We start from the raw sequence: 26,216 nt of genomic DNA, 5'->3' as shown, positions 1-26,216 counted from the left end.
ACATTTTTATCATTGCACTTTTCTGTGGTGATGGTAAACCAGACTGCTTAGATGATTTTCTCAAAGAATCTTTATTGTTATGTGGTGAAGGTTTATACTATAATGATAAAAAAAAATTGATATTACACTTAAAGCATTCATATGTGATGCACCTTCTTGCTCTTTTCTTAAATGTATACAAGGTCATACAGGATATTACTCCTGTGAACAATGCCAAGTTAAAGGATTTTATGAGGAACATAGAGGTTTTTATTGATAACAACCCATCAGCTCCAAGATTAACTGAGGAGTTTAATTCATTTTTGTACACTGATCATCGGAAATCTCTTACTCCTTTAGCTCAACTTAAAATATCTTGTATTTCTGATTTTATTTTGGATTATATGCACATGGTTTGTCTTGATGTAGTAAGACGCATACTTACTTTTTTAAAGTCTGGTCCAAAACATTGTAGACTTTCAAATGGCCAAATAAAAAAAATATATCTGATAATCTATTAAGCTTACATGGTATGATGCCATCTGAATTTGTTCGACAACCATGTTCCCTTTTAGAGTTAGATCAGTGGAAAGCAACAGTGTTCAGACAATTTATCTTATACACTGGTCCCTTAGTTTTAAAGGGTGTTGTAAGCAAAGAAATTTATAATCATTTTCTAACATTGCATGTTGCAATGGTGATTCTCTTAAATGAAAACAGTGAATTTAGGAAACATTATCTTGCTTTTGCTAGAGAACTAATTAATTATTTTGTTATCAATTCAAACCATTTATATACAAATTCATTTTGTGTTTACAATGTTCATTGTTTACTTCATATTTTTGATGATGTTGTTAAATTTGATTGTTCACTAAATGACATATCTTGCTTTCCCTTTGAAAATTATATGCAGACATTAAAGAAAGCAGTAAAAAACTCAAATAGTCCTGTTGTTCAAGTAGCCAAGCAATATCAAAGTCTACAATCTTTGTTAAATACAAAATCTTGAAAACTAAAAGATTCAGTGAAGCTGAATAATTCATGTTTTTACATAGGAGAAAATCAATTTTGTTTTGTTTATGAGAAATTATCATCTGGACTTTTTAAATGTAGAAAATTTAGACTTGATTTACAAAATGATTTATATACACAACCTATTCAGTCTAAAACCTTTCAAATTTTCTTCATACCAAGTATTGGTGAAATAGAGTAAAAGTGGATGAGTTAAAAATGGAAAGTCTTTGCCGAAAGGTTGTTGTTCTACCTTGGAAGGGAGGTCTTGCATGTTTTCCTTTATTGCATTGAAAGATTTTTAAACTCAAATTTCTTTTGATTAAATATTTAATATTTAATGTTTTATTAATTTGCATCTTGTATCCAAAGTTTGATATATGTATAATAATTTATTTTTAACTTTATTTTTCCATTTTATTTGTTTTTTACAGTTTATATTTTTGTTTAAAAAGATAATCTTTAATTGAAATTATCTTTGCTTTATTTAAAAATGTTTTTAAATGCAATTATTTAACATTTTTTGAAATTAAAAAAAATCACTTTTTAAGTAAAAATCAGTAAATGAACAAATAAAAGAAATAAAGTTAAAGAGCTAAAAAAGTAAAATTAAAATAAAAATTATCTAAGAGATTTAATTTTTTATAACATTGTTTCATTTCTTTATTATTTAGAAAATTTATTAAAGCTACCATTTTTTTAATTGTTTTTTAGTGGTGAAGTAAAATATCTCAAATATTAAAAATATTAAACAGATTTATTTAAACTGCCCACACAGTTATTTTAACGCTGTTTTTAATACCTTTTTTTGTTTTATTTGTCTAGTTTTTTTTAGACAAATAAGTGTTCTTCCTTGTCATTATCACCATAATTAATAACCTAATGGTTTTTTTTTGTTCCTTTTCATTCCTTTATAAGTTTTTTAAATTAAAAGACAGTTGTCTTTTGTTATTGCTACTTATTTCTGTTATTCCAATTTATTATAAGGCTTTTGTTGATATTTGTAAATTTTTTTTTCATGATTTAGTTTTACACCATGATTTGGGCAAGAACTGTTTGGAAAGAGAACTTTGAGAAAATAGAAGATGTTATGCTTAGAAGGTGGATAAATACAGATAAAAAAATATGGCCTGCAGGTGTACTTTATCATAGAGCTGTTAAATATGAATTGGATGTGGATGAAACATGGGACAAATATAAACTTGTTAAAATCAAATTTGAGAGTGGTATGAATATTTCACACAAACCTATGTGTGAAAATTTCATACCACTCTCAAATTTGTATATATATATATATATATATATATATATATATATATGTACACTCAGTGGCGTACCTAGGGTAAATAGCGCCTGGGGTAAACACCGATCTCGCGCCCCTCTTCCCACACATAAAGTGCTTAATTACAATTTTTTTAATAAATGATGACACAAACTTTAATTTATATAATATATTTATTTTATATGATATATTATTTCTTAACTTTTTTTATATAATTCTCGCTTATTGTATCGCAACCAAGCCTCTTTTGCGCCCCTTTCAGGCTGGCGCCCATGGCACGTGCCCTGCTTGCCCTACCCTAGATACGCCACTGTGTACACTGCAGGCCAAAAGTTTCTGGACACTTGGATTTTGTTCAATTTTTTTTCAAACTCCCATAATTATTTCAATAAAATTCAAATATCATATTTATTAAAAGATACATATAGTTACTATTTAAGAAAAAAAAAAAAAGACAAAAAATGAAATAAAAAAAATACTAACAACACTATTATTATTAAACTGTCTTTTCGTCAAAAAATAACCCACGAGTTTTTATCACTTTTTTTGCGATCCGTGGCATCCCATTTGTTAATTTATTTATTATTTCGGGTGTAATTGATAACCAGGATTTTTCTTATATTTGCCACAGGTGCTCTTTGGATGTTGGGCATTTTTGTCTGACCTTTCTGTCCAATTCTTCCCACAGTAACCCTATTGGGTTCAAACCTGGTGATTGGGCCGACCAGGTCATGTTTTTGAGGGCACAATATCCTCTTGTTCCTTTATATAATTCTTACATAATTTTGAGGTGTGTTTAGGGTCATTGTCCTGCATAAAAACAAAACCACGACCAATAGATCTTCAGCCAGAAGGTACAGCATTGTTTTCTAGAATTGTTTTATATTGTTCTTTTTTCATAATACCCTCAATTTTAACTAGGTCACCTACACCAGCTGAAGAAAAACATCCCCATACCATAACTGACCCACCACCATGCTTGATTGTCGGCACTAAACACTCTGGGATCATTTTTTCTTTTGTTGTTCTTCTGATGTAAATTCTACGTCTTTGCCTAAACAGTTCAAGTTTGGACTCGTCGGTCCATAGTACTTTTCCCCAGTCTTCTTCTGTCCAATTTTGGTGGTCTGTAGCCCATTGTAACCTTTTCTTTTTATTTCCAATCCATAGCAACGGTTTCCTAACCGCAATACGGCCAGAAAGTCCTGCTTGTCTAAGACGTCGTTTCGTAGTGGTTAATGAAATAGATTTTGAATGACTCCTATTAAAGCCTGAAGTTATTTCCGTGGCCGTAAGTCTTCGATTTCTTTTACTCATCAATATTATACTATTATCTTCTGCTTTTGTTGTCTTCCGTGGTTTACCAGATCTTTTTTTGTCTTCAAAAATGCCTGTTTCTTCCCATCATTCGATGGTATCTACTACAGTAATTTTAAGATTTTTAATGCAACCGTCATTATTACCAAATGAAAACTAAACAAAACTAAATATTCTTAATCATTTTAGTCGGATATCATTATATTATAAATATTTCTTTCATGTTTCAACAAATAAATAACTTTAACAAGACCAAACTCTTAAGAGTAATGTAACGCTATATATCAAGTTAAAATAAGCAATTAAAAAAACAAACTTATTTATGTAAGTTTAAGGCCAGTAATACCTAATTACTGACCTCAAACTTACATAAACACTTAAAATTAGTAAGTTTAAGTATTATAAATTAATATTATTGTTTAATTTAATGATAAAGGATAGATTTTAGCTTTTTATATAAAAATTATCAAGTGTCCGGAAACTTTTGGCCTGCAGTGTGTGTGTGTGTGTATATATATATATATATATATATATATATATATATATATATATATATATATATATATATATATATATATATATAATATATATTATAGCTCTATAAATCCAATATAAACATCAGATGTATTATAGCTCTATAAATCCAATATAAACATCAGATATTTTGCCATCATGTAAGTGCTGGTAAAATATCTGATTTTTATATTGGATTTATAAGAGCTTTGATTCTTTTAGATAATATGGAGGAACTAAATATTGTTACACCACAGCAGCAAAGGAAGAAGATGAAATAGATATTTGTGTTTCCAAAGATACCTTTAAAGTGAAAAGTAAGTAATATTTTTAATCTACACTATTACTGAATTCTTTTTTTTAGCTGACACATTTTTACCTCTACATTCAACTACACAAGAACAATCACCTTCATATTCTGGTGCATTATGTATGTATTACTTTTGAATTTTCTACCATATTTTTTGTTCATTAAAGTTGGAATATTCTTTTATTGTTAACTTAATCTTTGCCTCACTTATTTTTACCTTCACAGTCAACTAAAATAGAACAATCAAATTTTTTTATATATATAATTTTTTTTTATAGACTCTAAACTAAAAAATTGTAAGTTCCCCCCTCCTCTTACCTATCAACTTTTGTGGTCTCAAGGAGCTAAAGCCTGAAATAAGAAAAAAATGTATTAATAATAACAAAATACCAAAAATTTTTAAAAAAGATCTGTTGTAGATCAAAAAAATAACTATTTTTATTTATATATATAATTTTTTTTTTGCTTTAGTTATACCTCATACATTAGAACTAAACAAAAAGCTTCAAAAAATAGACATACAAGAAAAAACCATCATTGAAGCGCTTGGACCCGAGAAGTTAAAATAAGTTTCCTATGGAAGTTGATAGTAAGCTCTTTAACATTTACTTGATTTTTTTATTTGGAGTAAGTAAAATGTGGAGACTGTTTGTTCTCACATTTGGATTTTTTTTAGGTATAAGAATAATACTTGTAAATAATTTTGAAAATGTATCAATAAATGTTTTGCATTCTGTATATTTCTTTTTTTGTTTTCTTCATATAATTTAGAATACCAGCACATGATGTTCAAGTTGGTTTTAAAGGTTCTTGAAAACCAGGAGCTCATTTTAGCTATAAATAAACAACCCCATAGTAATTTTGCAATTAAGAAATTAGACACTACTGGAGAGTATGAGGATTTTATCAAAAGTTTAGAGGATGATTGTGTTCGACTTGATTTGGTAAATCTTTATCCATATGTAAAACTTTATAATCCATATAAATTAAAAGTGAAAATATTTATTTTTGTATAATTATTTAGCCAAACTTTTATTTAGGTTAAACAGCTCAGTTTTTTATGTGCAGAAGATTTTAAACAACTGACAAGATTGGTCATGAATAGGTTTTTTTATTATATTTTGTATAGCAATCATTTTTCGTTTTTTGTAAATATATTTTTAATGTATAGTAATTATGGAAATCAATAATTATAAATTGTTTAATATTTTTCATAAATTTTATTATTTATTCGATATGCTTTTTAGATTATTTACAAATAACCTGTTGACACAGTTCAACTTAAAAGGTTCTGGTGAAAAGATTGGTTTATTATCAACTAAACTGTATGACTTAGTAGAAGGTAATCTAAAATAAATTTAAATTATTCAACTTTTAATTTAGTTAAAAATCTATGTTAAGTTAAATTCATTTTCAATATGTTTGATAAATATATGTTTGATAAATATATCCTACATGATGCTTTATTTGATTTTTAGAAGTTGTAAAGAGAAGATTTGAAAGGGTTTCAAATGTTGAAATTAAACAGCAAATTGGACAGTATTGTAAAAATGAACTAAAACTAAAAAGAAATATTCTTTTATATTGTTATATATTGTATATATTACTATATGTTGTATAAATTGTTTAACAAAAAGATACTTGGTAACAATCCAACTAAATGTATTATATGTACCTTTTTAAATTATTTGTGTTTTTTTTTTTAATAATTTTCTTTTCGTTCTTTAATAATGTTTCTAAAAAACAAAGTAAGAACTTGAACTTGCTTAATTGTGTTTTTAATGTTGTCAATACCCATTATAATCGGTAGTAGCAACTTAAATATACCATAAATACTACACAGTTTTCTTAAAATATAATTAAATAAATCTTTAGGCCGTCTTAAGTAAGGCGTTTTTAAGCTGTCTTGACTAAGACGTCTTTTCGACGGACAACGCAGACCTGTTTAAGACATCTTTAAGAATTCTTTTTCGTTCTTGAAAAGACGTCTTTAAGAGGACTAAAGACGTCTTTTTGTTTGCTGGGGTAATTGTTCCCCACTTCCATATAAATTTAATCCTTTATAGTATTTTACTTATAACTTTTTCTTATTTCTATGGCAACTATTTAAAACCGACTGTGATTAAATATTTGGCTTGAAGTATAAAATTATTCACTATTTGCGAGAAAATAAAATCTCTCTTAAGTATTCCATAAAATCTTAATACAAACTTATAAATTCCTTGAGTTGCGATTTGATTAAAAATTTGTACACATTTTAATCCGTGTTAAAGCACGTGAAAATTTTGCTCACTCAATGAAACTTTTGTTCGAGAACAATCTGGCTAGATGCTGAAAATAATTTATCTGCATTAACTACAGCTCCTTAATCTGATGCAGGTTGACTTTTATTTACCACCATAATAGCAAACTTCAGTGTCAGAATCGAATTCTTAAAAACTTTCCAGAGTAAATCGATGAAAAAACTTTACACAACTTAATAAAATTCTTTTTGATTTTGTGTAAAAAAAGTATTTGATAGAATTCTTGCATAATAAATTCATAGTTCGTTTTCAAAATCGAATTATGATTAAAATAATTATGATGTAGAAATTTACAACCGACTGGCATCTGAATTGATAGGCGCCAGGATCGAAACATTTTTGTTCGAAGTCTATTTTAAACTCAATCTTCGCGCCGTTGTTATTAAGTAAGTTATTGTTACGTTAATTCTGCTTAGTTTTTATTCTGAAGGTTTTCATTCTTTTGTCTGTCCTAATTTACAAAAATAATGTTAAAATGGAATGAGAAAAAGTCGAAAGTGAAAGTATATAGTTTTTTTTATGTTGCCGGTGAGTTTAACATCCGATGTTAGAATCGAATTTGTTAAGATGTTCAAGAGCCGTATGGTCAAAAAACTAAATTATCGCAGCAAATTAATTTAGCATCGAAAACTTAAGTCAAATTTTTTAGAATCGAACTTTTTTTTTTCACATACTGTCAGTGTTGCCTACATTTTTGACATGTAAAATGTAAAAAACGTGAATGTAAAATGCCTAAATAATGCCATCTCTCAAATTTTGGCTGCTTCAAAACGATTTCGTCATTTTATTTTGAACAAACTTTATCAAACACTAAACCAGAACTTTTTACTTCTAAAGAAACAAATGCAATTTAAACGTATTTATGCCAGCCTATTGCTTATTTCAAAATTGGATCAACAATTTAATCTTAGCATTAGAAGTCAAAAGACGTTTTTTATTATCCTTAATAATCATGAGGAGTAAGAATTAATTTCAATTTTTTTTCCAAAGTAAACATTATTGCAATAGTTTTAATTTTTCAGTATCAAAATGCCAAAATAATGCCAGAATAATGCCATAAAATGCCGCTGCGTCAAAAAGTGACAACTTTCCAAAACTTAGCATTCTATGATACCATATGGCAGAGCTGCGTACTGTAACTGAATAAAAAAAGAATAAGACATATGAACAATTTATTTTTCAAGGCCAATCTGTTAATGAAGAACCTCAATGAAATGAGCGTGTGAAAAGACCAATCGAAAATGCCTTTAAAGTTTGCCTCATCAACCGCCTTCAAGTTGTTGCTTTCCTTTGCCGCCACATTTCCCTAACCTATGTAAGCAGTATGCTGATGTTTAATTAAGAGCTTTATTTTTACTTACTTTTGTATATAGTAATACTTCTATTTAATTTTCAAAAGGAGATTAAATGTATTTATTCGAATGAAACAAGTTTTAAAAACTTAAAAAAGAAATTCGGCTCTAAAAAAATTCGATTGTAAATTATTCTATCCATGCAGGAATGCGAATATTCGATTCTAAATATTTTCGATCAGTAAAAAATTCAATTGTTATTTGAATATTCTAATTTAAATCGGTTATATTATGTGACACGGTTTTTTTCGACCTTAAATTATTCGACCCCATCTTTCTTTTGTAATGTATTCGATCCTGAAACGGAGTTAAATTTTCTGTTGTAGAATTATTTTCTATTCTTTTATGTTGAAGACCATAACATCATAGAAATTTATCATGTAAATGATTCGACACTGTAAATATTTTACTTTTCTTTCTATTAATTTTAATTTTATATGTTGCATATGACACGAAAATGTGCTTTTTAAAAATTATTCCTCCCTATTTCTAGATATTTAATCCGAAAAAATTTCTTTCGACTTTTTACTTTTATTTTAAAATTTGGACAATAAATATGCAGAACCTTTCTGTAACAAGAAATCTAATTTTTCAAACATTACACCAATTTGAATGAAAAATGAATTTACTACCATAAATGACATTTTTACCAACTGTGCGCACGAAAAATGGATGTCATCATGCATATCGACGAAACAAATTCATCACAAACTTTAAAAAGATAAGTATTTAAAAAGATTAATAGCGTCAAAAAATTGCTTTTCCAATCTATATTTTTTAATGATGAATTCATGTCATAAAAAAGATGCAGAATATTAAATAACTGATGCCAAATATTTATCTCCAAATATAAAAAAGATACTTATAATAAATTTCTTTCAGATTTACTTTTGATTAAACTTACTATAAAATCATTATCTAGTAAAAGTAAAGCAAGAGTCACAACATCTGACTTAGTCACGTGCATTTCATTTTAAAGTTACACAACTTTTCTAGTGAATGAGAACCCTAACCCTATTCCTAACCCTATGTTACTTTATCCCTAGCCTTAAATAACCCTAATTTCAACGACGGATTAAAAATGCTAATTATAAACTTAATGCAACTTTTTTTGTTTTTATCATAAGTTCTTTTATCTTTTGATAAGATAAGCATTTGTGAGTTTCGTTTTCGAACGAAACTAAATTTTCAATAAATCCATATCTTGTATAAATTTTTAATTCAACCACTCAAAAAAAAAAATTAACAGATGAAAAAAATGGCCGAAAAAGCATATATTTAAAAAAATGCTAAATGTTGTAAATACTATATATAATCCTAAAAAATACTATTTACTTCAATTTTTATATTTTTTATTTAGGTAACATGTAAAAATCTTTTTAATCGAATTCCATTACATACATACCTACATACATACACATACATACATACATACATACATACATACATACATACATACATACATACATACATACATACATACATACATACATACATACATACATACATACATACATACATACATACATACATACATACATACATACATACATACATACATACATACATACATACATACATACATACATACAAACACACATACACACACACATGCTTAAACAGACAAATGCACATATATACATGGAGTATGAAAATTCTTTCGCAACAACCGCTGAGACATCTAAACTGTGAATAATAAACGAACTTTTGTTTTTTGCGATGGTTTCTTTTTTTATTTTACACCTCCTAGTAACCCCATTTTTACTTATACCAAAGCTTTTATCCAATCACACGATAAATTTTAAAGAGGATTATAAAACAATAGAAGGTGTTGAGTTAAATCAAAACTATAAATTATTTAAAACCCAGTATAAGGATAACTCTCATTAGTTAGAATACGATAAGTCAATAGCAAACATTGCAAACATTTAGAAAACATTTATTGTTGAATATATTTTAATTCAAACTTATTTGTATATAATAGTGTTTGTTTTTGTCTGTGCATCTGCTTGTGTATGTGTGTATATGTGTGTGTGTGTGTGTGTGTGTGTGTGTGTGTGTGTGTATGTGTGTGTATGTGTGTGTATGTGTGTGTGTGTGTGTGTATGTGTGTGTATGTGTGTGTGTTTATGTGTGTAGATGTATGTTATCTAGCTTTACTATTTATATATTATGCATGAGTTAATGTAAGCAAAATAATCTTCACTTTCATTTGCGACCTTAGTTATTATTACAAAAAACTCAAAGAAAGAAAATTGAATTAAAAACCTCTTGAAGTTGTGCTGTCATCTACAGATGATGAGTTGCGCTGTCATCTTGTCATCTTGGTTTGTTTTACTGCTTCAAGGTTAAAAATTTAATTTAAAAAATTTTCGTTTCATTTTACTTTTATCATTGTTTTTTATCAACGTTTTTTATCAACGTTATTTATCATCGTTTTTTATCATCGTTTTTTATCATCGTTTTTTATCTCATCGTTATAAGAAAAATTTCCCATTTTATTTGAAAATTGTGAAAAAAAAAAAAGAAAGTAAAATTTGATCGTTTTATTTTGATTTCATATTGATCATTTTATTTTCTAATGCTAGAAAGATCTAATAACACTAGTCTGAATACTACTAGCGATGAGTACTACTACTAGATGAATACTACTACTCTTTGCACTTCTGAAAAATCACAAAAACACTTTTTTCAAATATAAATTTATCAAATAGTTTTCAGTCTTCACATTTGTTTCATAACAATTTGAAATCAATAGTTCGAAAAATTTTTCTATAGAATTTTTATTGACTATTTTGTGTCAGCACTCAACAGCACAATCAGTCTCAGTACTTTATCAGTCTCAGTTGTACATATTGATGAACTTGATAACATTTACATAAGTTGTGTTTAAACGGTGGGTCATTTTTTACCAACCATCATTTTCAAAACTCACTCATGTGTACTTATTTTGCTCATTTTTTCGACCATTATTTTCGACCATCGTTTTTAACCATTCTTTTCGACCAATATTTTTGACTATTATTTTTGATCATTTAAGATTTTTCAAGCCATCATTTTTTTGCACATCAATTTTTTGAATATCAACAAGATAAGCCGGTCATATTTCATTTATGCTAAAAACAACTACTTATATTTGAATACTTTTTTGTTACTTGTTTATGTAATTTATCAGCCAATTGAGACATGTTACTTGGAAATAGATCCGAAGGATTAACGGAGTGAAGCTCTAAAATTGATTTTTTTTTTACTTTTTTCTAAGATGTAGTCAATCCCATTCCAAACTTCATACTTGTTCCTATAATTTTTTCACCGATAGAATTATCTAACTTCTCTCTAAACGAAGGAACAACAATACTAGCCATTCCTTCAAACATTTATTTATCACAAACGTTACTGCGAGTTGATGTGTCTTTATTAAGTAGATAGCATGCATCATGATGATAAACGAAAGAACAACAATACTAGCCATTCCTTCAAACATTTATTTATCACAAACGTTATTGCGAGTTGATGTGTCTTTATTAATGTGTCTAACTTAATCATGCAATTATCAACTCTACTTATAGGTTAACTCCATTCTTTTGGTGTAAGATCCTCATTTAATCTTTCATCTACCATTGTACCAAGTCCAGTAAAATTTTGACCTGGTAAATGCATTTCAAACGGAAACTTGTTAACAATAGAGTTTAATACTGATCCACCTTTAGACTTTGAGTCATTGATAATAGTGTGAGGGCGTTCTTTTTATTAAAATGTTTATAATTTTTCTTATGGTGAGGGTTACAGATGGCTTAAGAAGGTATGGGCTCTAGGGTTAAATGGAAGGTATGCGGAGGTTAAGTTTACATATTGCACTTGAGTAAAGACCTAGATTATAAACTTTGGTGGTTCTATTTTATGATATTCATCTCCCATATATTTATTATTAGTTTTCTCATACCTCTTAAAGCTAAATTCTGATCAAAACCTGCAGAGTCATTATGACATCAGCTTTGACAAATCAGACATTTTACAACATCTTTTTAATGCAATTCCTTCACATAGGTAACAAGAGCCTACTTATATACCACTTATATACCACTTCTTATATCTTCTTTAAACAGTAGTAACATATCAAGATTTATAAGTAATTCTGGATTAACATTCGTTTATTTAAGAGCAGCATCCCAAGCTATTGGTGGAGCAGAGTAGTACCATGCAAAATCTAAACCATAAGCTTTTATAGACGCATCACTAAAACTTTCAAAAATACTACCCAAGTGTGAAACATCTGACGTATTTATAATATTTATAATAGTTTACAAGAGTCTTAAATTACAATTTCTTATAAACATTTTGTGCAAGTTTATAATCTTTATCACTAATATGCTCACCAGTTAGTTTTAAGTAGGATGCTTCTTTTGAAAGTAGTTTAATTTAACAATGCTTGTCATATATTCATATAGGTATGCATCTTTTCGTAAAAGTACGTCTAACTTGTAAGGATCAAAGAGTTTTGTACCTATTTTAAATCTATTTTTACCAAGATTTTTACTTGATTATCCGAGTTAGCTGCCATAAATCTGAAACTATCAACAAATCTTACATCTACTTTCTTTTACAATCATCTAATATAACATCCTTTGAAAAGCATTTCCACAAACTTTTATGATACATCTTCATCATCAGTTGTTGCAGAATAAGCAACAAATTCTCTAGAGTATACAGAATCATCAAAACACTTTACATAATAACAAAAACTAGATGGCACAAACTTTTGATTATGTTAGGGTATAACTTTTTTCCGGATTTGGTTGACATTTATTTGTTGGTTTTATAATGGACTCAAAGTCGTATACAGTGCTTCCAGAAAGTATTTGCGCACTCATATTTTTTTTTACCTAAGTGAACTTCAAACGAGTGTAATTCGAAAACAATAAAAGGCTAATTAATAAATTTTTTTTTTAACTTACTTATAAAATAAAGCAGAATTACTAATTGTCAAATATGTAAAAGATATTTCTTTATTATTATCTTGAATTTAATTAGAATACAATGAGAGTGATAAAAACAATAGGGGAGAGGGGGGGGGGCAGCTTTGAACGGGGGCAGCTTTTTGAAAAAATGCATTTATGAAGCGTTTTTGTATTTAAACTTAATAAAACTAAATATTTCATGAAGATAATATTTACCGTTGCAGTTGCCACCTGTCTTTCCTGGGATTTGGCATAAACTGGACAAAATATATGATTGGTTTGTTTTTGAGGGCAAATCGTAAACATTTCGATATAAAGTTGTAAGAATTTTTAGACCACGTTTCTAATTACTGAGGTGTTTAATGTTATTTATAAGATAGGTTAACTCATATGATTTACAATTAAGCAGAAAGTTTCAATTGTTGAAATAATTTTGTTTGGAAAAATCATTGTTTATTATTTAAATCGCTATTGGGGCAGTTTTGAATAAAATGAATGGGGCACCTTTGAATCGCTGTTTAAACTCTCGCACTTTATTGCTTGATTATTACAGCCTGAATTTTGATTATTTAAAGATAAAAATGGTTCGAATTATAAAAAAAAGAGAGTTACAGAAGTCATAAAGGATGATGTTAATAATGCTGTTCTCCAAGTTGCAAATGGGTTAATGAGGCCAAAAGAAGCTGCTGTAACTTATAATGTAAAACGTAATACTTTACATTACAGAATAAAGAAGTATAAAAACTTTTTATCTAAGACCAAGCTTGGTTTGACAACTAAATATACTATCGCACAAATATTTAACAAAGATTAGAGAATAATGTTAAGAGACTACCTAATAAAAAGCTCAAAAATGAATTATGGCTTGACATATGGCTTTAAGTTATAAGACATGTACCAGAAAAAATCTGCGCGGACATTATAAAGGATATTTATCTAATTATTGTATTTCGATATTGAATGTTATGTATATTTTGAAAGTACATATATTAATATTTTTAAATTTCACTTGAGAAAGTTTGTGAAGTTTTGTACGTGAGAACGCACGCACTTTGCGTTTTACACTCGACATCAGCTTTTGCACAGTCTTCGGCTGGACTTTCTTGGTTGCTCTCATCCATTTATTTTTGAAGTCTTTAATGTTTTTGGTTTTTTTTATATTGAACCTTAGTTTTCTTTTGACAAGAGCCCAATATCTTTCGATAGGAAGTAGTTCGGGACAATTTGGTGGATTGCAGTGTTTTTCAACGAAATCTACTTTATGTTCTCTAAGCCAGTTTAAAGTTGTCCCAGAGTTGTGACATGATGCTAAATCGGACCAAAATAACGGGTTACCCGTGTGTGTTCTTAAAAACGGCAAAAGACGTTTCTTGAGGCATTCTTTTATGTATATTTTGGTGTTAATTGTTCCCGTAGTCACAAAACAAGAGCTTCTTTCACCACATTCACAAATTGCTTGCCAAACTAAGAATTTTTTAGCGAATTTTTGCATTCCAATGCATTTATATTTGGTATTTACTTTCTTGCGATTAATTGCTGAATAATATTGGTGTCCTGGAAGAGATCGGAAATATGCAGCACAATAAGTTTCATCACCAATAATCAAACAAGATTTTTTAGCAAAAAATTTTTTATAGAGCAGCTTTGAACATCGAATTGCGACATTTTCTTGCTTTTCTTCACGACAAGGAACTTTTTTCTTTTTATAAGATTTATAACCACAATTTCTCTTTACTCTTTGTATAGTGAAAGCACTTGTCTAAAATTTATTCGCTAATGTTCGAACAGAAATCTCCGGTTTTCTATTTAAGGCATCTTCTACCTTTTTACCAAGATCTCGTCTAACAAAATATTTTTTTCTTCCACTTCCTGATTTTCTTATGATTGTACCAGTGTCCTTAAATCGTTTCACAACGTTTTGCACTGTTCTCAAAGCAATCTGCAGCTCTTTAGAAATTGTTTTGTTTGATACACCAGGATTTTCAACGAGAAAATGCAAAATTTTTTCTCGCTTCTTATCTTGATTTGATAACATTTCAATGAAAACTAATTGTTTTAATAACGGAGTTGTTTAAATTTTGAACAACATTAATACAATCACATTTTAAAACAATTAGCTATTTTAAATGATGTACGGTTTCCGTAAACACCACATCAGAACACGCGCAGATTTTTTCTGGTACATGTCTTAATCGTGTTTTTTTGAAGTTTAAGGTTAAGTTGGTTTTGTAAGTTTTTGTTAAATAGCTGTATATAAATAGCTGTATATAACTTTTGTTCGATCAACTCTTTAGAATGATTATAAGATTAGATAATTTAGAAAAAATAACTAATTTTTACTATTAGAAACTTAAACTTAATGAAATTTAAAAATAAATCAATGCTTTATTTAAAAAAAAAAAAAATTTAATCACTAGTTATTTCCATTTGCTAGAGATAAATCAAAGCTGCCCCAGTTGTGTTCAAAGCTGCCTCAGATTGGGGCAGTTTTGAACATTTTCGCACATGTTGAAGAAATAAAGATTCTAACTTATTTTTTTAGCTCAAAATTTATCTAAACACTGCAGTTTTATTCCCTAATCATTGTTTTAACTATTCAGAAGAAAAAAAGTGGTTTGAATAATTAAAATGTTGATTTATAAAAAAAGTTTAAAAAATGTTCAAAGCTGCCCCCTTCTCCCCTATTAAAAACGTGTGCAAAAGTATTAGTGCACTTACAGTTTTTTAAAGTTTCTAAGAGAGCTTAATATTTTATGTGACCACCTTTGTTTTTAAGGCATGCCAAGACTCTACGCGGCAATGAATCTATAAGTTTTCTGATTAATTCTTGTGGCACGGTATTCCACAACTCTTGCATTTTGAATTTTGAGCTTCACCAAGTTAGTGGGCTTGCTTTTTTGTAATTTGCAATCCATCCAACTCCAAAGATTCTCAATAAGATTTAAATCAGGTGAGCGAGCAGGCAAAGGCATTAGATTCAACCGTTTTTCTTCCATGTATTGCTTTATTGAGCGTGCTGTGTGGCAAGGAGCGTTATCTTGTTGAAATTACCAGGTGGAGTCATCCTTAAAAACGCCAATTGATGGCTTTAAATAATCTTCTAATATCTCTCTATATCGATGTTGATTAAGGCGATCAGTGTAGAGATGCGCCAATCCATTGCTAGATCCAGCAATGCAGCCCCAAATGCCAATCGAACCTCCTCCTCCTTGAACTCTTGACATGATAAAACGAGGATTATATTTTTCGTTTTTGTATCTCCTCACAACAACCCTTTTCTTGCGATTAATAAGTTCAAAATTTGACTCGCCCGAGAAAACTACTTTTCTCCATTGCTCTACAGCCCATGCAGCTCTCTCTTTGCACCATTTTCTTTGCTTGAGACGGTCTTTGATACTTAATAGTGGCTTTTTTGTTGCAAGGTAAGAATTGAGATGTTTTTTCATCATAAGCTTGCTGATTGTTAATTGGTTAACTTGATATGCACCCAACGCTGTATTCAGGTCTGAGGCAATTTCGGCTATGCTCATGTTTGGGTTGCGTCTAGCGAGCATAATTGCTTTATTTTCGTCCCTTTCTGACATTTTTTTGGGACGACCAAAGCGACTTTTGTCTTTGACTGTTCTAAACTCATTATAGTTTTTGAGCGTTGTTCTAACGCTGCATTCACCGATTTCAAGTTGACATCCGATTTCTCGATTACTGAGAGCACTTTGGTTCAGGCCAACAACTTGCCACTTTGTTTCAATTGATATGCTCCTTAAACCCATATTTTTGTTGTTGCAATTTTAAAGTTTTAACAAACTGTATTTCAAATGATATTTCCGCCACTTCAATTTTTTCTTCTTTTTTATTTTTTATTGTTAATCAGCAGAGAGTTTTTACATTTGAAATGAGTGCGCTAATACTTTTGCACGCTAAATTTCAGACATTTTTCCGAGTAGTCTTTAAACTTCTAATTAACTCATAAAAAAAACAAGCAGGTTGACAATATTTGACATTATTATTAATTTTAATTGGTTTTACCTTTCATTTAAATAAAAAACTAGTTCAAAATTAAAATCACTTTACAATTTATATTGATTTGAAGTTGACTATGATAAAAAAATTACGAGTGCGCTAATACTTTCTGGAAGCACATTTTAATATATATATATATATCTTTGGTCCCGGGTAGAAAGGGCATAAGTCAATTTGACCAACTTTTTGAGACAGCAGTATCAATGTTTGAAAATTCCCACGTGTAAGTTAGATATTCGTCACTGACTTATGCCAATTGGACCAAAAAAATTAGCAAAAATTAAACTTTAAATCTACGGAAAATTTTTGAAAAATTGTGAAAAATTTTGTGAAAGATTGACTTAAGCCCTTTCTACCCGGGACCAAAGATATATATATATATATATAGCATATATAATAAAAGAAACTCTAGTCGTCTTTTTATTATTTTTAAAACATAATATTGTGCTTTATGAGTCGCTAGATCAGTATCAACTTGTTAAGGATTATGCTTTATAGGATATTTTGCTCTCAATATAGGCTAAGAAAAACATTTATCATCATGATTTAGGAGGTGCTATTATTGAGCTCTTTTTAATGGATTTCAATGGTTTGAATTAATAGAGTTACTAATGACCTTTCACTTCTACATTTCTGAAATGAGAAAGTGTTTTCCATTATAGGATCAGTCAATTAGCATGTATATCATCAAAGTCTGTTTCTCCTAAGTTTGTTAGTATATTAGAATAAAAGAGAATTTCTTCTTCTTTCTTATCTGTCAAAATACTATCTTCAGTTATCATAAATGTAAGCATCACCTTTGAATTTACATTCTTACATTTCTTTTCTATTTAAATGTGACCAACTTATAATTGTCTCCTAACATTTTCTTTTACTCTTCAATCTTTGCCATTTTTTCTTATTGTAATTCTTAGATGTATTTTTCAATGAAAGTAATGCATCTTAATTATTTTTTAAATTCAGGTCTAACTCATTAGATCATTCGGATCGTATTGATCATTCTACTAAGGTTAATCTTATTGCTGTAACTGACTTAAACCACAAGACCTTGAAAAGTCATCAGTATAATTTAGTAAACCAAGCATTATTGGACATTAAATAACTTTTAGATTCAATCTCTTGTCATTCTAGTTTGATAACCCTTGTGATAGCTGCAACCTTATCCATTTATTTCTGTACCAGCATCAATTACAACACTCTTACCAACCTCTGAAGCCTTTTTACCAATTTGTTTCGCAACATCTTTACCAACATCAACAGCTGAAGACGCAACTTGATTTGCTCCCTTGCTTGTAAACTGCTTTATGAACATCCCTGAAATGCTACCAATGAATCCAGCACTTCCATCGGGATCATTTCATTTAATCCATGTTTTTTTTGCTAATAAACATAATTTTATAACACCTGCATTATATTTTTGCAAGAATTTACATAAAAGACTTGTCTTTTCAATTCATCACATATTAAATATATTTCATTCCTGTGTTACTAGCTTTATTTCTTGCCAAACTTAGTACAATTTATGCATATTTTTAATCGACTAAAATGCTAACCTTTAAATATCTCGAAAGCGGAAACAATGGACTTACATCACTTTCAAAATAAACGGTCCATTTATTAATAACATCTGACCATTTAACTATTGCTATATATGGCACTAATCTAATCATTTTTGTATATGGCCGCTTTGTTTCAATAGTTTTTAGTTTACGGTAATTCGCTCCCATTTACTAAAAATTCATTTTGTTACTCGAAATTTGACACTAATAAAGGACCTCCCTTCCCCGTTTTAACCTTAGTGGTGGTGAGGAAAATAGAGTTATCTTTATTAAGAGTAATCAAGTTTTTGATGAAGACATTTTACCAGAATAATAAAAAGGAAAACAATGATTTACATGTATAAGAATTTTTTTTTTTAATATGTATATGAATTTAACATATATAAGAATTTTTTTTCCCACAAGTGTTGCAAATGCAAACTAAGCTAATTAATTAGTTAAACGCCTTAAAAAACTTAAGTAATTCGATATTTGACAAACGCGCAAAACTACAATATTCACCCCCCCGTTTAAAAAGAACCTATCTTGACATGGCAGTTAATGTAAACATTTATCGAAAATGTAACTATAAAATCTGTTTCGAAGTACAAAAGAATTAACAATACTAGTATATTAAAAAAAAAAAAAAAAAAGTCAAATTAAGATATAAATTGCATTTTTAGCAGAATTCTGACTTGGCTTTTATTAAATAAATAACAGCAGTAAGTTCCAATAATGAAACTACCTATTATTCATTTTTAACAATAGTCACCAACGTGAAGGTGCCTATTGTTAAAAATGAATATCAACACAAAACATCACAACAATAACACATAACAATAGAATTTTTACACCCTTGATCCTAAAATGCAGCAAAAATAACAAACCAAATTAAAATATAAAAGGCAAAATTAGAAAACTTAAACAAATTTAAAGTTAACTTTATTGATCTTTATACTAAACATATAAATACATAAAAGTATATTTGTTTTTATATTCAATATTAGTTATTCAATTACTTCAATTACAATCAAATTTAGGACATTAAAACACCCTAGTCTTAAAGATTAAGGTTGTGCTAAACGTTAACAGACATTATTATGTATTTCCAGAATAATTAAAAAAAGCTAGACAACACAACCTAGCTCTAAAGCAGTAACACTAACCAAGTCACACCTCTGCTATAAGTACACCGCTTGGCTGGCAAAGTTATCAATCTTGCTCAACAAAATGCCAAGTCACACCACTCTGAAAACATGGAAACAACATAATTTAAACATATATACAACTATAAACAAATACGGTTTTACATAACACATATAAACACATTTTATAACAATATTAAATGACAGATATATTTATCAAAAACTATGAAAAAAAATATTCAAATGATAAAGTTATACATACAAAATGTGCTCACAACCTACTAACAGTAAGTTTTTGAAATGAAAATCCTAAGACTATAAATTAAGAACATTAGAAAATATAACATTATTTGTGTAAGACTTTTCACCTACCATAACTTGAATGAGATGTTTATCAATTTTGAAAAACAAACTATTAAATGTTCTAGTTCTTGAACATGCAACATATAGTTGACCATGAGAGAAACACGGTTTTTTGAGATATACCCCAACTCTATCAAATGTTTGACCTTGACTTTTATTGTAATTGAATGAGCCAATCTGACCGGAAACTGACGACGTTTCAGAACAAAAGGTAAATTAGAAACTGATGGAGCCAACTGAATTTGAGGAACAAAAACCTCTGCATCAATATAATTATTTTGAAGAGCACAAACTTTCATTCGAGTACCATTGCATAACCCAGCTTTGAGATCTAAATTTCTAAGTAGCATAATTACACAACCAACTTTCAATTTTAAACAATGAGGTGGCATACCTGAAGGAGTTAAGCTGTTCAAAAACTCAACAGGAAAGTTATTTCTTTCATTAAGGTCAACAGTATCAATTTGATCAGCACTTAAATAATTTTTGACCTCACCCGGCAGACATTCAAGTACTTCTTCATTGATTGATAATGAATAAACATTAGTTGGTGTTAAAATCACGTGTTTAGAATAATCATTTTGATCATCATCTCCAAAAATCTTTTCAACAATCAATTTATTTTCTCTAACAATTCACTGTTTTGGTATTTGAATGCATTTTTTATAAGGATCCTCCTCTTTGGTATTGTTCCATTCCAAAGTTTTAGTAGCCGTTGGGAAAATTCACCTTCCCCATCTTGCACTCTCATATTTTCAGTTGATGCAAACTTCTGCACCCATTGCCAATGCAAATAACATTTTATACACAATTCACTATTTCAGGTGGTTGTCCTCTTTTCACAACAGGCAGAATTTCCCTAAAGTCAACACCAAAAAGAATGATTTTTCCTCCGAACGGAAAGTTATTGTTGCAAATAACTTTTAACAACCTATCAATTGCATTTAATTGTTTACATGTTCATGTAAGACATTATACTGCTTGCTTCTCAGATTGTTTTGGATATTTCTGATGAAAGCAAGGCGCTGGCCTTCAATTTTAACATACGCATCAATAGCATATTACTGAAACAGTTTTTTGCCAAAAAGAGTGAAGAAAAAAAATTGTCTAACTGAAAGTTTATAACTGTAATACTGAGACAATGTAACATGATTTCTAACCAATGTAGCACATTCAGGGTTGTAAACCAATTGATTATGCCAACCAGCATCACCCCTCTGAAAAAATAGAGGATAAACCATAGGATCTAAGTTAGCAGACATACTTGATATAGTTTTAAGAGGATGATCTCTTGGGTAAATAACAACTTCCCTGGAAGCAGGTGGTGCACCATCTTCACCAACAAATACAACTGCAACTTCATTATGTGAAGGGAGATTATAGTGACTTATAGCGATTATAGCAATTTATGCTGGAACATCATGATTCCAAAATATTTATAGCAAAATCATGAAGTAAACAGCGCTAAATACAAAAAATCAAATTGAGATAAAACAAATTGTATATATGGCAAAATAATTTGTATCGGCTTTTAATGAATGATTAAAAGTAGTGATTTTTAATAAAATTACCTATTTACCATTTTTAACAATAGACAACAACATGAAGATAAGCCAAATGTCTATTAATTCAAAAGATGACAAAAAAACATCACAGCAACAACACATAACAATGGCACACACCATAAGTTAATATAATATGTATAATATAACTAAAGTAAGATAACATTCATATATAACAAAACATAAGTAACAACATTATGCAAAATGCTATTAAAATATATTATTATGTATTTTTAAAATAATCTTTAATAATAAAGGTTTAAAAACAGCTAGACCTAAAACAGTAACAGTTTGACACTAAACACTATTGTGTAACCCTCTGTTAAAAGTACATCATTTGGCTGACAAAGTTGACAAATCTTGCTCTACATGTTTATCAAGTCACAGCACTTTGAAAACACATATGTACCAACTATAAACACAATAAATGTGTTTAAATAAGTATATAAGGCTAAATATACACCTTGTATACATATTTCAACGCATTTTTAAAACAATTATATAACATATTAACACATACACAAACAATAAAAAAACACTTTACATTATGATAAAAACACATTGATAAAACAACTATACAGCACTTATTACCACATATATATCAAAAAAGCATATATGCAAACAATAAACGTGTGCAAACAAAAATTTAAAAAGTGATGCGAGAAAATATTTTTCTAAATTTTCTAAAAAAGAATAAAAGTAGTTAATAGCATCACAGAAATTTCAAAGTAATAATAACCATTTTATGGAAATAGCATTAGTATAACTTTAAATAACATCCATAGCCCTATTTTCTTTCTAAAAAATAAAATAATAAAAATAAAACTGCTAAAAGAAAAACTAAAACAAACAAAATATAAACGATTTAAAAGATTAAAATCCTTTCTACTTTATCTAATAAAAATTTAAATCCTTTCTACTTTATCTAATAAAAATGTATATATAACTATTTCATATACTTACTTCAATTATAATATGATCTTAACAATGAATTATATCTAAACAAATAATTAAATTCCAAAAGGAAAAAAGTTTAAACTCGCTCAAAAGATTTTTCTAAAATGACTGCGTGCTTTTAAAGAACGCGCTTTACCGAAGCCTAGCAACTAATTCAAAGCCTAGTAACTAATGACGAAACGACGTTAAACATTAAACGTTAAGCATTTCTGTAGGAATTATATTATAGATTATATATAGATGTTATAAAAAAATTCTTGCTCTATTCAGTGCAGGGGCAAACTATTTCGCAATGGTCACCTTTCAGCGATTGTTCAGCTACATGCAATTTAGGTAATCCTATCCAAACAAGAGTGCGAACCTGTGAACCAAAGCAATTATGTGTAAATGTGGATGTAGTTAATACTACACCATGTAACCGGGAATATCCTTGTCCAGGTATTTATCACTTGCTTTGTAAAGTTTGTTGAATTTTTTTTCGTTCCTATAAATTAATCCTTAAAGTTAAAGCATTCATAAGGCTTCTGATCAATACATAGATTACAGACTTGCTGAATGGGGAGACTGGAGCACTTGCTCTGCATCCTGTCAAACATCAAAAACAATTCCAACTCGATTTCGAACACGTAATTACTGCCTAAGTACTGCTTCATCGCTTTATCAATGCAATAGTAATACAATGATTAGTTATGAGAAATGCAATATGTTTCCCTGTCTAGAAGGTATATTGTACCAATAATAAATTATTACAAAAATGAAAGATTGTTGAAATAAAAATAATAAGTATAAATAATAAGTATATAAAAAAATAAGTATACAGTAATTATTTAAAAAATAAGTATATAAGTATATAAAAAAATAATAATAAATGCAATAATTTCTTTTATTAATTATTATTTTTTTGTATTCTTATCATATACTTAATTTAACGCAATCCAATGATATTAATAATGTTTGTAATTGAATTTCGGTCTCTTGTATTTTCAAATGAATTGTATTTTACAAGAAAATATCCGAGGCAAATGACAATATAATTTGAAATATTAAGTCCAAAGTTGATACTTAAAATGAAGAATTAAGTTACAAAGACTGTATATGTCAATCTTTAATAGTAAAAGGACTAAGCTTCAATATAAAAACAAGATCTAAATCCTATTGCTGTTCTAGTTATAATAAAAAACACTAGACCTATTTTAAGGTGCACTTTGAGCTTCTAAAATTTCTAAAACAAGATCATTGTGAAATTGAATTTTATAAATTATTGAACAAATATCAAAAATATTTCAAATTAATAGAACAAAATTTTTACCAGAAAAAGTAACATGGATCAATCTTACTTGCTGATATTGATGATTGATTCAGAAGCTTCAATCATTTTTGCTTTACTGCCATTAACTCTGAAGGCCTGCTTAGTACAAACTGACTTTAAAACATCATTACAATTAAGGCACTGCTTATAGTCAGATACAAAAAACCTCCCTTTGCATTGACATTGATCTTTGCATTTGATATATTGTTCTTTAATTACTTTGGGATTTTTTTTATTCATCTACTTTTTTTACTTTTCCTTTTTCTCCTTTTCTTTTTCAATTGCCGCTTCTAAGACCTTTTCCCTCTTCATTGATCCATGTCATTGAATTAGTCTTATGGCCTTTTTAGAGGTGTTTTTCAAAGTTAACTTTGAATATGGCAGCAAATCCTGACATCTTCAATTGATAATGGAGAATCAGTAAGATCGTAGATAATTTGATATGCACTTTCAAATTTTTTTTGGTAATAATCACGAGAACCTGTTCTAACACCTTGATGTGATGAAATAATCAGGACCTTTTGTAAAGAGAATCATTTTGGAGCCTAAGAAAACTGAATAGTTGATATATTTCTTGGTACTTGTTCAAATGTATCATTTTGCATCCAGTTTACACTTAGGCCTGATTCTGGGTCTCAACCTAAAATGGAACTTTTTTCTAATTTTATTATACTTTAACTGTAAAAACAAAATTAAAAAGCATTTTGATTGATGGTCATAATTTTTGTACTCTTTAAAAACTCTGACCTGGATTTTAAAGCACAAAAGACCTATATTTTAATGTTCAGACCTATATTATAAAGTATAGCTCACCATTAAGTAAATGCAGTAAATTTAAACAAGAAAAAAAAAAAAAGTTATTTAAACAATAAATAAAATCAGTAAGTTTAAACAATAAATAAAAAAAAATAATTGAAAAACTCAGCTGTAAAATATATTAAAAATACAGCTGAAAATCTGAAAGACATTTACACAATCTACTTGCACAAGTTTAACAAAAAACAATTAATAAATTATCAAATAAAATTTCAGCAGAAATAAGAAAGTCTTTCTACAATTATTACCAAAAAACAAAACCCTCATTTTAAGGTTGATAATGTAAATTACAGTATTGCGAAAAAGTTAAGAACCACAAAAAAAACAAATCATAATTTACTTTTTCTTTTAAAATTTTTTTTTAACCGAATATATTTTTCTGGTAAAAAAAAAAAAATAATAAATTTTAGAAAATAGACAAACAAAATAAAAAATAATAATAGTGATAAAAACTTTTAAACAAATATAAAAAATGTATTTTAAGTTTTATAGGTAGTTTTTATTTTAAAAAAATTGTGAAAAAGTTAAGAACCACAGAATAAAAAACGATAATTTTTACCTAATACCGCGTAACTCTACCATGAATTTTTAAGCACTCATTTATACGAGTTGGCATTGAGTCTATTAAATTCTCTAAAATATGTTTGGGAACATTTCCAAATATTGCTGGTAACATATTGCATAACTCCTCAAGGCTCCTTGGTGCTTTCTTGGCAATCTCTTTATCAAGCCAACTCCAAGGATTTTCAATGCAATTTAGATCTGGGCTATTTGGTGGCCAAGTTAGACGCTCAATATTTTTACTTTCGAACCATTCAGAGACAATTTTAGCCCTGTGACATGGTGCATTGTCTTGCTGAAAAATGAACGGAACGCTTTGCTTAAGTGCATCAATTGACGGTAACAAGTTGTTATTTAAAATATCGACATAATAAGTAGAGTTGAGTCGACCATCAAATAATTTAAACATACCGAGACCATAATATGTCATGCAGCACCATATTCCAACCGACCCGCTACCTTGTTTTGTTCTTTGAACGATACAATCGTGATTATATTTTTCTGAAGGCTGCCTGCGAATCATAATTCGGTTTTTTCGGTTATCAACCTCGATATTCATCTCATCACTGAACATTACTGTCCTCCATTTTTGTTTAGACCATTCTTTGACGCTTTGGCAAAATTCTTTTCGCTTTTTTATATGTCGTTTGGTAAGTCGCGGTTTTAGAACAGCTTTTTTCCATAACATATTGTTAGCTAATAGTTTCCTACGCACAAGTGATGCCGAGGCTTGACGTCTATTTAAAAGCTTCCATTCCCTTCTTAATTCGTGCGACGGTATGGTTCGATTTTTCTTTGCCAACCTGATTAAAAGGCGATCATCATTGGGTGTCGTCAAATGCGGTCTTCCAGAACGATGGCGATCAATGTAAGATTTCGTCTCTTTGAATCTTTTGATGATTGTTAGCACCGAACTATGT

The 26,216-nt window shown here is 28.8% G+C and overlaps 1 protein-coding gene and 1 pseudogene across 1 annotated transcript in view; both read left to right on the top strand.

Moving 5' to 3' along the window:
- Positions 1-2,026: 2,026 nt before the first annotated feature.
- On the top strand, positions 2,027-6,033 carry LOC149886512 (uncharacterized; annotated as a pseudogene).
- Positions 6,034-8,383: 2,350 nt separating this feature from the next.
- Positions 8,384-26,216, top strand: part of LOC145202262 (uncharacterized) — a 160,941-nt gene continuing 143,108 nt past the window's right edge. Inside the window, exons 1-4 of the mRNA XM_090090161.1 lie at positions 8,384-8,464; positions 10,292-10,414; positions 22,881-23,048; positions 23,150-23,332. Of these exons, the coding sequence (XP_089946287.1) occupies positions 10,363-10,414; positions 22,881-23,048; positions 23,150-23,332 (403 nt within the window). The 5' untranslated portion in view covers positions 8,384-8,464; positions 10,292-10,362. The remainder of the gene's footprint in view (positions 8,465-10,291; positions 10,415-22,880; positions 23,049-23,149; positions 23,333-26,216) is intronic.

The sequence above is a fragment of the Hydra viridissima genome, unplaced genomic scaffold, assembly GCF_058129835.1.
Source record: "Hydra viridissima isolate aposymbiotic clone 2 unplaced genomic scaffold, HvirCarnegie_v1 scaffold_6, whole genome shotgun sequence".
NCBI classification, from domain to species: domain Eukaryota; kingdom Metazoa; phylum Cnidaria; class Hydrozoa; order Anthoathecata; family Hydridae; genus Hydra; species Hydra viridissima.
The sequence above is the reverse complement of the archived record's forward strand: the minus strand, read 5'-3'. Positions and strand labels throughout refer to the sequence as shown.